Raw genomic sequence first — 17,329 nt, forward strand, 5'->3', positions numbered from 1 at the left:
GGGGTGCTATGAAGACTAGAAAGCACCAAACAGTGCCTGCCACGGAGCTCACCGAATATGAGCCATTGTCATTGATATTAGAGAAGGAAGGCAGTGTTGTGTCCTTTTTATTGCTAGGGAAGATGAGGCTGAGACTTACCTAGGTGCTGGAGCCAGGACTTGAGCCGGAACTTTTCTGACAAAAGGAGGCAGCCTCTCAGAAAGCAGGAAAGTACCAAACGTTGGTAAGATTTGACTGTTATTAATAATACACCATAGACTACAGGTTCGTTTCATGCATGTGTGTATAATGTACAGGGGGCGTTGGAGGCAGCCCGGGTTTCCTGAGGATGAATTCAGGAGAAAATTTCAAAATGAGACCTAAAAACCCCTTGCTAAGAAGCGAGGTTACTGCCAGGGCATCAAACTTACGGGGCCAGTCCACCTTGCAATAATGTTTTAGGAAAGCTGTTTATGTTCATTGTAGTTTGGGATTTGGGTGGAAAGACTGTTTCAGTTCTGGGGTTTTGCTCTCCTATCGGCCCGGCTGCAGGCCCAGACGGGTCCCTGTTGGAAGGAAGTCAGCCCTCCTCCTCCCAAGGAGGAAGGGCCCTCCTGTCTGTGGTCGGGCAGCATTGTACTTGCTGGATTCCAGGCTGTCAGTCTCACGGCAGCACTCCCAGGACGCTTAGCCTGTAGATTGTTTTGTTAGGTTTCTCCTACAGTTAATTTGGAAATTACCCAGATGCCCACAGCCTCTCCCAGGTGTTCTGTAAACTATGGGCCTGATCCTGCAGCCTGCGCCTTGGTGGGACCACTGGTGGCTGGAGCTGGGAGGGTACCGTGTCTGTCTGCCATGGTAGGGCACATTCTAAGCAAGAGCCGGTCCCCTTCGGCTATAGCACTAACTGTCCTACCTTGTAGACTCTGAAGCAACCAGATACACACACTTCACAGACATTGTCTTTAAGCCACACACACCCTGTAGAGGTAAGTCAGGGGCGTGTGGAGGCTCTACCCCACTCAGAGGCCCAGAGAGAGAGGACTTCCCTGGAGCTCCAGTCAAAACCAACAGGCAAGTCTCCCGATTCCCATATCCCAGGAGGAAAAAATCCTCAGACATCTGATTCATTTTGCTGTAGACGTGGCTTGAGTCTCTCCCATATAGAGGGTCACGTGACCTTGAGCTTGTTCTCTTCTTGGACCTCGGTTGCTTCACCTGAAAAAAGGCAGCTGAAACCTGCTGCTTCGTGGGGCAGTTGGGAGGATCCAAAGGGATAACATGTGTGGAAGTGCTTGGTACACCCTGAACACAGCCACTCTTCCATAATGTCAGGGTGAGAAACAGTCAGTTCCGCCATTGCCCACCCACTTGGAGCTGGGGAACGGCGATGGCATGAGAGAGCCTCGGACAGGGTCTAAGATGTTAGCTTACTGGGCAACCACAGAAAGTGACCTTCCTTAGTCCTTGGTTTCTCCTTCTATAAGATGAGGATGGAACTAGACAACTTTTCAGCTGTGAGTTTATAAGAATAGCAAAGGAAATCTCAAAGGGAATAAACTAAGAATCAGTTTTTCCCCCTGACTCATAAGGGTCACCCTCTGTATCAGTTAGGATGCATCTGGCTGCAAGTAACAGAAAGCCCAAGGAAAAGCAGCTTAAACTTGGAGGACATTTGTTATCTCAGTAGGTGCCCAAAGCTATAATGACTCATTCCAGCATAGGTTCTTTCAGCAGCTCAGTAATGTCACCAGGCACAGAGGTTCTTCCCATCTTTCTGCTCCTCCGTCCTCAGCAGGTTGGTTTGTTCTCATGGGCTGGCACCCTCCAGGTCCAAAGTGGTGACCGCACTTCCAGGAGTCACACTCATACAATAGTCCAAGAAAGAAAAGGACTGTTTCTCTTCCCTCTTTTTCAGAACAAAGAAATGTTCCTTAGAAGCCCTCAGTACACTTTTCTGGGTATCCCATTGGCTTGGAAAGTATCCTGTGGCCATTTCTAAGTAATTCCTGGCAAGAGTGATGGAATTATCACCATGGTTACTGTAGACAAATCCACACTGAACCCATGGGTACTCCAAGCAGTAAGACTTCCCCGAAAACACATGACCAACTGAACCCTGGACAAAATCAGTCTTATGAGCAAAAAAGGGGGAAGTTGGCTCGGTAGATGACTAGCTGTGTCTGGTACACTTTCTTGAATATGGCAGAAAGAAGGTGTACTATTGTATTTCTCTCCAGAGTTTCCGCTGTGTGGTTGTTTTCAATGTCTTCCACTTGACTGCTCGTATTAAACCTAATGTTCCCCTGGTGTAAGAAACCCTTCACAGGACTGCTCATGGACACACCATGCTTCTGCTCTCAGCCCCTCTCTGGTCCTGAGGTCTGGACCTCTGAGAGAGAGTGAGCTGATCTGTGGCTGTTTGATCTGGGGCACACAGGGGAGTGTCTGAGGGGAGCAGTGGAGGGAGCAGGGAGCCCTGTCGGGAGGCTGGTACTGTAATTGAGGAGAGAGATGACAGAGGCCCCTACTGGGTTGGTGGCCTTAGAAGTCCCAAGGTAGCATGAGATTAAGAGGTAGTAGTCAGAACAAATTCATGATGATAGGAACACAGAGGGGTGTCTGGGGAACAGCAACAGGTGGGTTAGCTGGAGCCTAGAGGTGCAGGAAGGGTAGCTATGGGAGGAGAGGCTGGGAAAGGGGTTGGCATAGGTATCATGGAGGGTCCTGAGTGCCAGGTGAGGCGTTTGGGCTTTCTGCTGTAGACATCAAGAAACTTTTCCCAAAGGACTAAAGTTTGGCTTCAGGAAGTGAAGCTGGTGGTGGGGGCAGAATGGAGAGGAGGCAGGAACACCCATGCAGAGGCCCTGGTTGGCTGCTGGGGAGGGTAGAGGGAGAGTTAGGCCCTATGAGGTGGTGGTTCTCACACTTTATCTCTTGACTGCTGAGTGCCTCCGTGCCTGAAAAACCATGAGGCTTGGCTCTGCCCACACTCCTGCGAGAACCTGCTCCAGTTTTCAGATAGCAGGATAAGCTGGTGCTCTACACCAGGGCTGAGATCCACCCTGATTCTGGCTTCCCAATCTTTTCCTTACCTTGGGAGGGGCTGACAGTTGATCCCTGGGCCTCCCAGCCTACGTGCTTCTGCACCTGGTTAACTCTGGGCTGAGCTGGAAATCTGAGCCTCAGCTCAGAAAAGGGGTTGTGGGCCTGGCAGAGGGTCTCGGGGAACTCTGTAGGGAGCAGTCATCCTATCCTGAGGTGGAGTAGCAAAGGCCATTCCAGGAGCTCTGCAAAGGCCAGCTTTGGCCTCACCTGGGGAGAGGAGATGCCAGAGAGAGGGCAGGGACAGACCAGACACCAAACTTGATAAAGGAATTCCTATCCTCTCTTGCCCCACCTGTCCGCACCATTTTTTCTTCAGTTCAGTTTTTGATTTAGTTCACTGCTCAGTTTAGGCTGAGAAGCACCAGCCACACTGCTTTCCCTCTAGGTAGTTCTAAGCTATGTATTCAACCCATCCCAGCCCAGTTTACCAGTTCATCCAGTGGAGGCCCTAACAGGTAAGTCTTCCAAGGTGCAGTCCACCCCAACCCCCAGCTCCCACCTTTATCACACCCCCATCTGATTACTTCCATCTCCACATTGCCTTTTATTAAGATGATAATCAAATGCTATCCCCCTTGGGGTAGGCATAGGTTCTACTCCTGCTTGGACACTTACAGCTCTGAGAGCTTGGATAAGTCACGTACTCTTTCTTTAGCTCTCTAGAAGCTCTCACACACTCACGGTATTCCTCTTATTGAGAACGCCTGTGAGCATTGAGATGAGAGTCCTGGTTCTGCCAGTGAGTTGCTGTATGATCCTGGGCTCCATCCAGCCCCATTCTTCATGGGACATGCCCTCTGTCTGAACTGCTTTTCATCAGGGACATTTTTTCCTTAGTTACCAGGAGTCAGCTCTTCTCAGGAACAAAATGAGCATGGAAACCAAATTCTCCTGAAAGGTGTGTATTTGAGGCAGGACAGGATTCATTAGGATCTTAGGCTGTCCAAGGGGTACTTAAAAGCTCTACTAGAGGGTCCCTTGGCCAGGACAGACTCAGAGATGGGGGCTCCTTCCTGCTGGCTGCTGTGTCCCAAGAAGAGAGCATTCTTTTTCTTCTAAACTCCCAACTACTCCCAGATTTGGGGCTGGAGCTGAGGGAACAGAGGCCAAGTTTATTCTATACTTGGGCAATGACTACTGCTTCAGGAGGGTATAAAGACCAGAACCCGAGAACTCCAAAGTGCCTCAGCTAGGAGTCAGGAGCCTGGGTTCCTGCCCTGGCTCTAACTGGCACCCCAGCTTTCAAGATGCTTTCAGGTATACCCTCATTGAATGCCATGTCACAGTTCACCCATAAGCCTGGGGACATGAGGTGAGACGCACTCTAGGGTTCTGGAGCTAGATTCCAAGACTCGGAAAGGATACCCCAGGGAGGAGATGAAGTGAGATGAAGTGCTCCACCCCCGCCTTCCCCTCTTGCAGCCCAGCCCTCTCCTCTGGGCAGCCAGAGCCTCAAAGTAGCACTGTATCACTGCTTGGGGCTCTTGGTCAGAAACCTGACTCCTGGAAGTTACTCTGGGATCTCTGATCTCGACAACATAACACATTTTTTTTTCATTTCTCTAAATGTCTCCCTCTTTGCCTAGGGCATATGAATCACCTGAGGGTCTTGCTGAAATGCAGGTCCTGGTCCAAAGATCTGGGGTAGGGCCTGAGATTCTGCATTTGTAGTGAGCTCCCAGGGGATGTCCATGCAGCTGGTCTATGGCCACACTTGCAGTTGCAAGGCTTCAGTCTCCTTTGTAAGACAACAAAAATGGGGGAGAAAAAAAAAGATGGGGAGCGCATCCTGGCCCTTGCATCTGGGATTCAAGTGACCCAGAAGTGACCCAAGTGACCCAGAACAGAGAAGATCAAGAATGTGAGAGTAAAAGGGACCTGCCACCTAGTTTTGTAGATTGTAAAAATGAGGCCTACTCAGTGCAGGAAGGAACTTGTTCAAGATCTCACAGCCTTTCAGTGCAAAGGTGGATACTTAGGCCTCCTGCATAGGAAAAATAAAAAGGAAAACTGGAAGATACTCATTGAGGTGTTTTCTGTGCTTTCTCTGGGCAAACCATGGATTTCTTTGATTTCTTTCTTTCTAACTTGGTTTTGTTTTTTGGTTTTTTCTTTTACAATGAAGATGTACCAATTTTTGTAAAAAGAAAAACATTTAATAAAAAGAAAATTCTCACAAAGTTCTTAGTAAATGAGGTTATGTTTATGAACTGTGCTGGGTAAACTGTAACAATACGTCAGCTTCATGTCATGGGTGTGTAATTCAGCTTAAACTATCCTGAATTTATTTCAACGACGGTACTCTTATTCCTCTGGGCATACGAATCATGGAGATGGGGAAGAAGGCCAAAGCCAGTTACCATCCACAACCACCGCTAGCAGCTTCCTGCTCCCCCTTCGCCTCTGTGTCCAGACACTTCCCCCAAACACTGGCCGCGGGAATCTTTCCCCTTAAATTGGGGGAAAAGGTTCCCTAATCCGTTTTCGTAGTAAACGACCTCAGGCCAAGTCTGCTTTTGTTGCTGGTTTCCTAAGCTTAATTGCAAAGTTAATTTGAAAGAAAATAAATGTTACAGCTCTGGGTCGAATTCTAATGAGCCTTGGGCAATTAGGGAAGAACGCATCTAATTACCCACAGCCCGGGGCGCCTGCACACGACGCTGGGGGTGCAGGGCCCAGAGAATGGCAAACGATTTTTCTAATTTCATAATAGGAAGAAGAAAAAAATAAAGAGAAACGCACCTCCCGTTTCTGAGCCCCCAGATGGGGGAACAGGGAGGTTCTGTTCCACGGTTTGGGGATTCTTAAGAGTTGGAATGTTCCAAAACGCTGCAGTGAAACGTTCTCAAGATCTAGAGTCCCGCGGACTGCACGTCTGCCCGCGACCCTGGCTGCGCAGCATCCGTTCCAGGCAGGCCGGGTGACGCTCGAGCTTCGGGTGTCCAAGGCCCACGAGAGGCCGAGAAGCGCTGATGCTCTGTCTTCAACCCCTTGATCCCAACCAACCCTCGCGCGTCTCCCAGTCTCTCCCGGCTGGCTCCCGCTGCACACACCCAGTTCCCTGCTCCCGGTGTCCTCCCTCTCCGGGCACAGACCCTCTTCTCGGGCATTATCTCACCTGATGTCCTAGTTGACAAAGGGCGGAAGGGAAGGGGGGAGAAGAGGGATTCACTTTCCCACCCCATCTTTCTCGCTCCCGGAGCTATACCGCGACGCTCCAGGAGGCTTCGGGATACGGCGGCGCTTTAAAAATTAAAGCCTCTCCCCCTTCCTGTGCCCAGCACTTTATAATTCACAAAGCGCTTTTCATCTCTCTTGTCTTCTTTAACTTAAGGAGGACTCTCTCAGGTGGGGGTCACACATTCCCATTCACAAATTGGACAGTGGAGAAAAAGGGACTTAAGGTTAAATGGCCAAAGCACTGGTCTTGGTAACTAAAAAACAAAGGGTCAACTCCTGCACTAACTGGGCATGTAGACCACCCTTCCCCAACCCAAATACCACAGCTGGGCTCTTGCCAGCCAAGGACAAAACTCCTGGGTGGAGGGCTCTCAATATTCCAGCTACTGCCAACTAGGCAAAGCATCTTGACTTATGGGCTGGGAGAGCCAGACTGTCGAGCTGCACATGGAGAACCTTTGAATTTCATACCGGCGAGGGTCCATATGGAGATGAGAGAGGTCCAACACCTAGACTTTTGCAAGGTTCAGGCTGGAACCTGGATCAACTGGCAGCAAGGTCAGAGCTCCAGCTGCCTCCTGCCTCCAAATGGTCATTTACCATCACTGAAGTCAGGAAGGACCAGCATCTAGACCTGTAGAGTCCAATACAGTAGCCATCAGCCACAAACTGCTATTGAGCACTTGGCATGTGGCTAGTCCAAATTTAGATGAGCTCCAAGGGTAAATGCACTCCAGATTTGGGAGATTTAGTATAAAAAAAGTAAAATATCTCCACAATTTATATACTGATTATATGTTCAAATGATAGTTTGGATATATCGGGTTAAATACAATATATTAGTTAATCTCAACTGTTTTTTATTTTATTAATATGGCTACTAGAAAATTTTATTACACATGTAGTTTGCATTACGTTTCTATTGGACAGTACTGATTTAGACAAATACCCGTCTGGACGGAATCACATTCACATGTCTTTGTGAACAAGATAGAGCAATTCCCAAAATTAAAAATAAAAATTACGAATAGTTTTCAGTCTTCTTTCTCACACAACCCCCACCCCTTCCCTAGCAAGTTAACTACACAGAAAGGGGCTGAGTTTCTCTTGCCAGAACTCACATGATCAAAGATTTTTATTAAAACAGTTCGTCGGAACCTCGGGTTTATCTGAAAGCTGCACACTGCGCCTCTGGAGTATTTAACACTGGAAATGTTCACTCCAGAATAAAAACTTAACAAGATCTCTCAAGAGAACAGTGGGAAAGTGGTTGGATTTTCTCTGATTTTGGTCAGCTTTATGCTTACAAACGGATACAAAACAAAGTGAAAAAATCCAGTTTCTTTCTAAAGCTTCACTGACAGCCCCAATTATTTTTTCTCTTTTCTTTTCACATGGCAGAGGGTGCCAGGGGTGGAAGAGCTAGCTCCACCAACTAAAAGCTGTCACCAAAGGGCTCCCCTGAGTTCTGTGGTCTCTTTGAATTTTAGTTTGCCAATTTGGTCCAGGGTTGCTTAATGAAAAGAAACAGTGACCAGTGGACAAATTTATTTTTACCTGCCTCATTGGAAAACTAAATTTATGACCTAGCAGTAACAGCTACCAAATGATCAGCACATCATGCTCAAAAGATTCAAGAAATTATAATATAATTGCTGCCTGGAACCAATCCAGAGACTTTAGGTTAGGCGCTTGCCATGAGCTCTGTTCTTGGGAATAGGGTTAGGCCCTGGGTGGCCCACCAATCCTGCCAAATTTGCAGGGCGGCATCTAGGACGATGGGGCCCTTAAAGATCACACGGGAGTTGAATCCTGCAGCCCTCTTGTCTAACACATGGGGAAACTGGTGGTGTGGGCGATGAGACTAGGTCACACTATGGAGCTGAGGCACTCACGGTCCAGACTAAGAGCCAGGTCTGCAGTTCTCAGAGGCAGGGAAAACCAGCCCCAGGTAAAACGGAGCAGAAAGATTTCCCTCGTTATGTTTTGGGTGTTTGTTAAAGGAGGGAGGCTACTTCTTTTGCAAACGCATTCTCCACACCTTAAGGAAGGTGCTATTGGAGCCGTTTGTTGTAGCGACCTAATAAAAGGCACAAGAGGCAGAACCGTGTAAAAAGGCCCGAGTTTCTTCCAATACAGGGAAGAGTGAAGGCGTGATTCCCCACAATATGGATCCTAAACTCTGTGGGCACTGCGCTGCGCCCCCATTATCGCCAAGGACCCGCCCCATGGAATGTCAGAAAGGCATGTCCTTTGGAGCTTCGCCTTATTGAGGATCCTTTGTCCCAGTCCGTGGGCCACCGCAGCCCCTCCCCACCTCCTCCCATTTCCAAAGCGAACCGGGTGTGTATGTGGTGCACCGGTCCCTTCCACATGGCTCTCAATCCTCTCTCCAGTTCTGTTCTCAGGTCTCGGGGATACTCAGTTCGTGTGGACAGCCGAGGTATAGGAATTTTCGACTGTATGCTGGGCTCACATGGCGGACACATATCGATCCACACCGCCAGGATAGGGAGTCGCATGGCGAGCATGGTAGGCGCCTCCACTGCCCCCTCCGAGCTGCCCACCAGGATTATAGCAGGGCCCCAGAGCTCCGAACTGGCCGGGCGATGTGCGCCCATAGAAGTCCACTGCGGCTTCGACGCCCCCACTGCTGCCACCCGCGGAGGGCGAGGCGGGCCCCGCCAACCGGCCAGCCGCCGCAAAGAGGGCACTGCCCGCCCCTTGCGGGTACGCGCCATCCGGGCCCGCGTAGGCGGCCGCATAGGCGGAGGGGTTGGCAGGTCGGGCTCCAGCGCAGCCGGCAGGCTGGTAGCTGGTGGAGGCGGCGGAAGCGCCGGCCGAGGCAAAGGCGCAGGAACCCGCGGGCCCCGACGGCGCGGGGCCCAGTTCAGGGCTGAGCGGCCTCTCAGGCACCAGGCCGAAGACCCGGCACGGTCCTGGAGACGCAGCTGGGTAGTAGACCGGGGGCGGCGCGGCGAGCGACGGCGGGGCATAGCCTGCGTAGACGGCGCCCGGGTAAGGCGGGCGGGCAGCGGGCACCGCGCCCGGGAAGATGGCGGCGGCGGCCGCAGCGGCGGCCGCGGCGGCGGCGGCGGCCGCGTCGTGCATGTAGGCTGGGTAAGTGGAGAGGTCTGAGCGCTTGAAGCGCTTGCGGCGGCGCAAGAAGCTGCCGCTCTCGAACATGTCCTCGGCGTTGGGGTCGAGCGCCCAGTAGTTGCCCTTGCCTGGGCGGCCGGCCTCGCGCGGGATCTTGAGGAAGCAGTCGTTTAGCGTCAGATTGTGGCGGATGCTGTTCTGCCACTTTTTGGGGTTGTCGCGGTAGAAGGGGAAACGCTCCGTAATGAACTTGTAGATGCCGCCCAGCGTGAGGCGGCGCTCCGGCGCGTGCGCGATGGCCATGGCAATGAGCGCAATATAGCTGTAGGGTGGCTTTCCGCGCTGCAGGGGGCGCTTCCGCCGACGCCCGCCCGCGCCGCGACCCGCGGCCTCCGCCGGGACCCCGGGCCCAGCCTCACCGCGCTCCTCCTTCACGGCCGCCAGCGCCTCCGTCTGCGGCGGCGGCGGCCGGCTCTCAGCCGTCATGGCGCAGCCGTCCCGCGTCCCGGGTTGTCCCCGCCGCCCGCTGCTGTCGAGGGGCGGGGGCGGGCTTGGGAGGCTGTGGGGCTAGGCTGCAGGGCAAAGGGAGCGGGCGCTGGGCCCCACTGCGGAGAGCTCTGGGAGTCTTCGCGGGCTGGCACTCGGAGCACAGCTTCCCCAGCAGGGGTGCTCCGGAGGCTTGCTGCCCTCGGTTTCCGGGCTGGCTCAGTGCAGACAGAGGCTCAGGAGTGTCCCGCCCACCGACGGCTCTGCTTGTGTTCTGGAGCTCGAGGCCAGCGCCGGCAGCGCTGTTGGGACCGGGACTAGGCCCCGGTCGCGGGCTGAAGGGCCCTTTGCGCGCTGGTGCCAGACGGTCGAGGGGTCCGGAAGCAGTCCTGGGACTGGGGCGCCCGCAGCTGGTCTGTGCTTCCCGCTGATCTGAGGCTAACCGTCGAGGTCGTGCGCCCAGAGGAGGCTCCGGGCCCGAAGGCCTGAAGCGAGGGCAGTTAGTACAGGCGTGGGGCACTCCGGTGGGGGCTGCCTAGGCTGCGCCTCTGCGGCCCAGACTGCGGAGGGCAAGGAGGCGAGGTGCAGGAGTGGTGCGGGCCAGGCGGGTGGGCCGGCGACTGTTCCTCTCTTCAGCGTTGGCCTGCGGCCGCCGAAACTACAGCCGAAGCGCTCCCTAGCACACACCCGGACCGGCTCCTCCCTCTGCCGGCTTCTCCTCCTTAAAGGCGCCAGGAAGCTTGGGGCGGCGCCCCGTGCCCGCCCGCCCCCCCGACTGCCCGCCCCCTGGGCCCGGGCGCACCTCCGCAGGTGGGAGCAGCTGTGGAGGCGCGGCAGGAGCCCCACAACGTCAGAGCGGGGAGGGCTCTCGGAGATCGCCGGGGCTGGCCTCCCCTGCGCGCCGACGGGGAGACTGAGGCCTGGAGAGGCCAGGGACTGTTTCGGGAGACCTTGGCGCGGGAACTCAGCGCTTCTGGACTTTACCAGCCTCTGCAGAGGGCTGGGACCTGCAGGTGAAAAGGACGGGCTCGATTCACCTTTTTTTTTTTTTTTTTGTCGGGAGAGGGTGAGAAATGGCCGAGGGGGCGCTTGATTCCTGTGGGGGCAGGGGATGGGGAAGGGAGAAGACCTTCCAGTTGGCTGGCTCTTAAGGTATTTCAAGGATGATTTTCAAACCCCAGTCAAAGCTGCCTTGCCCATTGCCCATCCAGTCCCTCATCTTTCAGACGAGGATTCCTAGGCCCGATACGGGAGGTGACTTGCCCTAGCCTCACCTCTGCAGCTTAACGGAGCCTCACACCTGCGTCTGTGTCAGGACTGCGCTTCGCCCGCTCTGTGCCGGAGGCAGCCACTTTCTCTCTTTGGGTCCCAGGTTTCTCGACTGCACGGAGGGTTTGCATCTCGAGAGACCTTACGTTGCCAATATTTAGGGAAAGCTCCCTCCCTATCACCTGTCTTTGGGTGAGCCGGGACCCCTCTATATGGCGGAAAGTAGCGCACCGCTTAAAGAGGATGAAGGCTAGGCTTCTGTCCTCTCGTGGTAACCTCCTCCTCCAGTTCGCTCCAAGTGGCTCCCAGAACCCCCAGGGGCAGAGCCCCTTCCCGCAGAGGGCGCAAGGGCCGCGAGAGGCTGGGACCGAAGTATGGGCGCTCCAGGAGGGCGCGTCTCCCGGGGAAGGGGCGGGCAGAGGGGATCCGTTTGCTTCGCGGGTGTCCGGTTTCTAAATTCGTTTCGGCCATGCTCCAAGGCGGGACCCTGGGCCTCACCCGAGACGCCCTGCAGCGGCCGCCCTGCTAGTCTGGGTTCGCTTTGTGGTCTTGCGCAGGGAGACCTTGGGCCGGTCCTTTCTCTAAAGCAAGGCCTCAATTTTCTGCTCTGTGACTTGGGGGCGGGAGGGCAGATGCGTACCTCGGAGCCCTTTCTGCCTTTAGGAATCCGGGCCTTGGCGCCGACTCCAGAGGTTCCAGCCGGGGTGCAGCTTTGCGCTGGGCTGTGGGTGTAGGGCGAGGCGGAGCGAGTCTCAAGAGAGCGGGCGGCAGGGCCTTCAGGGATTTTAGCCGCGTCCTTCGTGGCGGCGAGCTCGCTGTAGGTTCCGCCCCGCCGAGCACTGGGGCAACTGCCTTCGGTAGAAAGAGGCAGAGAACACATCCTCGCTCCGCCGACCCGGGTTTGGAAGCAGTTGCACGGTTTGCATGAAGACCTTCCTCAGCGGATGGGTGCTTGAACGACTGGAGAGGGGGCTTTCTTCACTTGTTCAGCAAACTCTCAGTTTCCTTCTTCCAAAGTAAAGAAAATGCGAAAATCTAGATTTCACCATGTTATGTTTTTGCAAAAGGAAAAAAAATGTTTAAATTTCTTTTAATTTAGCCAGATTACATCATGGCAATCTTTCAGTGCTGGATTTTGTGGTTCTCTGTATTTCCAAAATTCTAAGATTCAGATTTCCAAATTTTTAATTTTGGATCACTATCCTAACGAGTTTTCATAAATCAAATAATGCGATTCTGTAATTCTAAGAGTCCATGACCAGAAGTCTAAATTCTTCTACTGTAATTATATTCCTATGACTTTAAGCTTCTGGTCAAAATGTAGACGTGAATTCCTTATTTTGAGATGCTGGGGACTAAGATTTTATGCCTGAAAATATGATGCCACTACTGGGAACTGCAGCTTCCTTAGTTTTTAGATATTTTCACAGCTCTGAGGTATATATTACTTAATTTTAATTCCTTTCCAGGAATGTCTGATTAGAAGATTTGGGTCACATAAATGTACTCCTCTCTTCCTTAATTCCAAAATGTTGGTACTGGAGCCACTCTTCTGTAACGCGAAGACTCTAATTCTGATAATTCTTACAATAGTCGTGAATGTATACTTTAATGATTTGTCCCATGACTTTATGATTCTTTACTTTTAGGCTCCAATGATTATGGTTAGAAGCCTCATGTCTTAGGATTTCTTGATCCTCAGTGTTTTGCGTCTGTGAACCCATTCTTCTAGAATTCTGATTCCTTTTTCTCAGACTTTGCTGCTACAGAGCTACACCTGTGCATCAGACCAAGCGTTAGCATCCTGAGATTATTAATTCCTAAGGTCAAGATTTTCATGAACAAAGTGTCCTAAAGATTCTATTCCATAGATGTTTTATTCTAAGAATACATTTCAGAATTCTGTACTTTGAAGATTCTATAAATCCATGATGCAAAATTTGAAGTAAATGATTTGATGAATGAACTGGGACAGTTTACCGTTTGGATCAAAACTATGCAAATAGATTCCTCTCCATGCCAGGGCATTTCTTTGCTTTTCTCTGGTCAAGTCCTCCCTCTTCTCTGGTGCAGTGTTCCTTAACATTTGTGGGGGTAGCAGATGCCACTGAGAACCATTTCAAAGCCATAGAGTGGGTTCCAGCCCCTGGGAGGTTATTCTCCTAGTTTAGCAGGCGTGGGTTGGTGTTGATGTGGGCAGGTGCTGGGTGATTTCCATCTCCTTTGCACCTGCTTCCAGCCCTGAGCATATCCCCAGCACATACCTTTGGAAAAACCTATTTTATGTTCAATTTTTAGGCAGAGGGGAGGAATGCTGGTGATCTGTAGAAAATATTGCAGCTCTTCTCCCAACAACTACTTTCCTGAGTTTTGAAGTGCCCTCAGCTTTGAAGTGCCCTTAGAGGGTTCGTAAATATAAAGGAGGGGATCCATGGAGTTATGGGAAATTCCTCCATATCCCTTGACCTAGATGCCCTTCATGCAGATGCAAAGGTAACTAACTCTTCTCCCTAACGAAATCTTGGAAATACAAGTTGGAAGGAAACTAGGCCCAGATTGCCAAAGGGACTTGCTTAAAGTCTTGCAGAGGAGTTTCTGTGCTGAAAGGGAAATTCGGGTCTTGGGCTCCTTACCTTCTGGGCCCACAGCCTCTCTACCTTTCCCTGAGCTCTCAGAGCCTCAGTTGTGCTTACTGGCCTGGCCGGGGTCACTCTCTTTACCAAGTGACAGTGGAAACTCCAGACCCTGATGCTTGCAAATCAGATCCAAGAATCTTGGGACAACGGGAACACAGTGAGCTCTGTTTGGTTTACTCTGGGACAGTCAGTCATGATCAGCAGGCTGTATGGCTTCAGAGAGCATCAGACGAGACACTGCCACAGAGGGGGTCCCGTGTCATAGTGAGCCCAGCCCAGGAGAGTTGCAGTGCTGCTGAGTGAGAGCTCTGACTACAGCTAGCTCATTACTGGCCCAGCGACCTTGAGCCATCTGCTTCTCTTTAAGATCTCAGTTTCCCCATCTGTGAAGTGGGGGATCCCCTACCTGTCGCCCCTCTTCGAGAGAGAGTCGAAAGAATGGAGTAGGACACATCGCTGTCCCGTGATTGTTTTCTCCGCTTTTAAATTGTTTTCGGGGCGAAACTTGAACCGTGGGGCGGGAGAAGCTGCTGGGGGAAAGTCAAGTCGTTCTCACTCATGGGCGGAGATAAGACGCCTCGAAGAAGTAGCGGTTGATTTAAAATGTTTTCTGCAACTTAGCCCAGGATTTTAAGATTTTGAGGCCCTTAGGGTGTGGCCTCTTTCCGTGAGTAGCCTGGCTCAGGAACCCCCAGAGCTTGGTCAGGGCCACACGGCTTTGAGCGCTTCTTGCCAGTGGTTCACTTAAACGCCCTGAACGCAGAATTGTGGTCACTCTCGAAGACAGATTGCAGGAACTAGGGCCCAGAGGGGTGCCTTCTGCTTCCTGCCACCCTGCTGGCTAGCACTCCACCAGCTTCCTGGCTCCCCGCGAGGAAGCGCCTCTCGTGTTTCTGGTTCCCAATCCCTGCTTGGGAGTCTTCTCCCAACCCTTCCCGCGAGTCCCCGGAGCCGGGAGCTCCGGAGCCGACTCAGACATCCAGGAGCTGTGCGGCTCAGCGAATAGGGCAAGCCGGCTCCGAGAGGGTGCGGACTTTTCCCTCCGCGCACGGCGAGTCTGGGACAAAGCCGAGCCTGAGCTCGGGTCTCGACCTTGCCCCCACCCCAGGTTAGCTCTGTCACCTGTTTCGGGCGCTCAGCAAGCGCTCCCAGCCAGGGACCGAGGACCGCAAAGCGCGATCCTCGAAGGCTCAGACCCAGCCGGCCACCAGACTGGCGAGAGCTCGGCGGTGGCGGTGGCCTCTCCTAGGAAAGCCGAGTCCCCGTTCGGAGGTGGCGACGAGAGCTAGACCCTGGGGCTTCTCAGTGTGGCGGGTAGGCGCGCGTCGCTTAGATTCTGGCGCAGGAGCCGACCTCTGTGGATCGTCGGGCGTCCGGGTTTCTTAGATTTTCCATGCTCTAAGCACGGCTTTGGGACTCGGAGAAGCCCGCCGTTGACATGGAAAATTATGGATGTTTATGTCTGGAGATAGAGTTCCTGGTTTGCAAGAGTCTCAAAAGGGCTGATAGTTACTCCCCTTTCCCGGAAATGCACTAGACAATATTCTAGTTAAACCACCTGGGGCACACGGGAAGAGACCGTGACCTGTTCCCCACTCCCGGCCAAGCTAGGCCTAGGAAATTGGGATCCTTGATGTCTCCTGTCGGCAGGCGTTGGAGCCCATCAGAATGACTCGCCCTAGAGCTCCGTCCAGGTCCCCGGCTGCGGCTGAGCTCATCCAGTCCTGGGCTGTGGGCTGAGCACCGGGCTGGGGGTGATTAGAGCTTGGCGGGGTTCCCCAGACAGGTCCCCTTACAAGCCCAGCACCACTGGCAGGCTGGTTGCTCAGGACCCAGGGTGCAAGGCAGGCCATGGTCTGGGGAGCTGGAAGATACTTGTACCCTGGGGGCATGTGCAGGTGGCCTCTTTCCTTAGGGCATTTTGGGGCCTCTGTGTATCTCCAGGCCTGGGAGTGTGTGTCTCTCTGGTCTCCCCCTCTGTCTTTCTGCCTCTGTGTGTGAGTAGGCACGTACCTGTCCTCCCTTTCTGGGCACGTCTGTTCAGAGTCACTCCCAAAGAAAGCTGGCTGGTGGGAAGGGAGGGGTCCTGCATACTTCAGCCAGCGCCAGGCTGCCCACACCCGTGTCTTCCCTCCCAGAGGATGGTGTGGACAACGGCAAGGGATGGAGAGATGTCCAGCCAGGAGGATGCTGCAGCTGGTGGGAATCCTGATCCTTAGCCTTTCTGGCCAAGTGCCTCTCAGAGCCGTCTGCTCCCTTCCCTCTGCTGAGCCTGGCCTGAGGAGAGGGGACACAGGGTTACCTGGTGCCAGCCATCGGACAAGTCTAAAGCTCCAAACAGTCCTCAGCAGGGCACTCCCACTGTCTGTCTCTGCATAAACCAGGCCACTTGGCTGCTTAAAATCCTCAGTGGCTCTCCTTCATCCAAGGCAAGATCAAGTGCCCCGTTTCCTGGCCTGGCAGCAGTTCAGGGCCCTCCCTGCACAATGCAGCCCCTTCCCACCCCTTCTCTCTCCCTTGGTCTTCACTGCCCCCAGCTTCAGTGTACTTCCACCAAGTCTTCTCCAGTTCCTTTGCATAAGTTCATGCCCTCAGCCTGGGGAAGCTGCCCCCTCTCCCCACCTCAGCTCAAATGTCTCCTCTTCTGGGAAGTCCTCCCTTATCTGCCTGAGTAAGTGAAACACTCCTTCTTTGAACCTGCCCCAGCATGTTTGGATTTTGGCACTTGTCACATCTTTTGTGGTATAATGATTTGGTTATGTGACTGTCTCTGTTCTTCTCTGGGAGCTCCTTAGTGGCAGGAACTGGGACTTCATGCAACTGGGCATCCAGGTCACCAGCACAGGGCCTGGCACAAGGCACGATGTGGCCCTGCTATGAGATCCAGTTACTGAGAGTTACCCCAGTCCAGGGTCAATTCCTATCTCTGCCTCTTCCTAGCTGTGTGACCTTTGGCCACTTATCCACTCTCAGCCTCAACTTTTCGATCTATAGAATGGGGATGATACTAATGTCATAAAAGAGTTGTGAAGGTTACCAATATTGCAGTACTCTTCTATGTGCAGACACTGTTTTAAACCCTTTACATACTTTAAATACACGAATGTATCAGGACACTGGTAAATCTCAGGCTGTCACTAACCGGGCTTTGGGGGTACATTCAGGAGAACAGGCAGAGCACTGGATCTGAAAGGCATGACTGGATATGCCATCTAGGCAGCTGTGTGGCTACAGAAAGAGGGGTCCCCCAGGTGATGAGAGAAGGTGAAACTTAGGGCCTTGGGTTTGCATGCAGCCTTGGTTTTCTGCCTAGGCAGATCTGGCCCAACCTTTCAGCGGGAGGGTTGGGGAAGGCTTCAGCATTGGGCTGGGTATATTCAGAGGCATATTCTTTAGTCCTGAAGCTGTCCACGTGCTCCACCCATAGGGTAGGATTCCAAGGGCTGCAAGGCTGGTTAGGGGATCTGGGCTTGCCCCCCTGAAGTGTGTTTGGACATATTCCAAGAATAGGAAAGAGGTGAGAGGCTGGTGCTGAGGTCCCATTAGGGGGTCCCACCTTCTGTGGGTGGTG

The 17,329-nt window shown here is 52.9% G+C and overlaps 1 protein-coding gene across 1 annotated transcript; it reads right to left on the bottom strand.

The window, feature by feature from the left end:
- Positions 1-8,740: 8,740 nt before the first annotated feature.
- Positions 8,741-9,853, bottom strand: FOXE1 (forkhead box E1). The gene has a single exon (XM_027616990.1). It carries the CDS (start codon positions 9,851-9,853, stop codon positions 8,741-8,743), a length of 1,113 nt encoding a protein of 370 aa, XP_027472791.1.
- Positions 9,854-17,329: the final 7,476 nt, after the last annotated feature.

This window comes from Zalophus californianus, chromosome 13, assembly GCF_009762305.2.
Source record: "Zalophus californianus isolate mZalCal1 chromosome 13, mZalCal1.pri.v2, whole genome shotgun sequence".
NCBI lineage: Eukaryota > Metazoa > Chordata > Mammalia > Carnivora > Otariidae > Zalophus > Zalophus californianus.

Excerpts from the sequence above, each read along its gene's own strand:
- FOXE1 (XM_027616990.1), bottom strand. The coding sequence starts at position 9,853 with ATGACGGCTGAGAGCCGGCCGCCGCCGCCGCAGACGGAGGCGCTGGCG.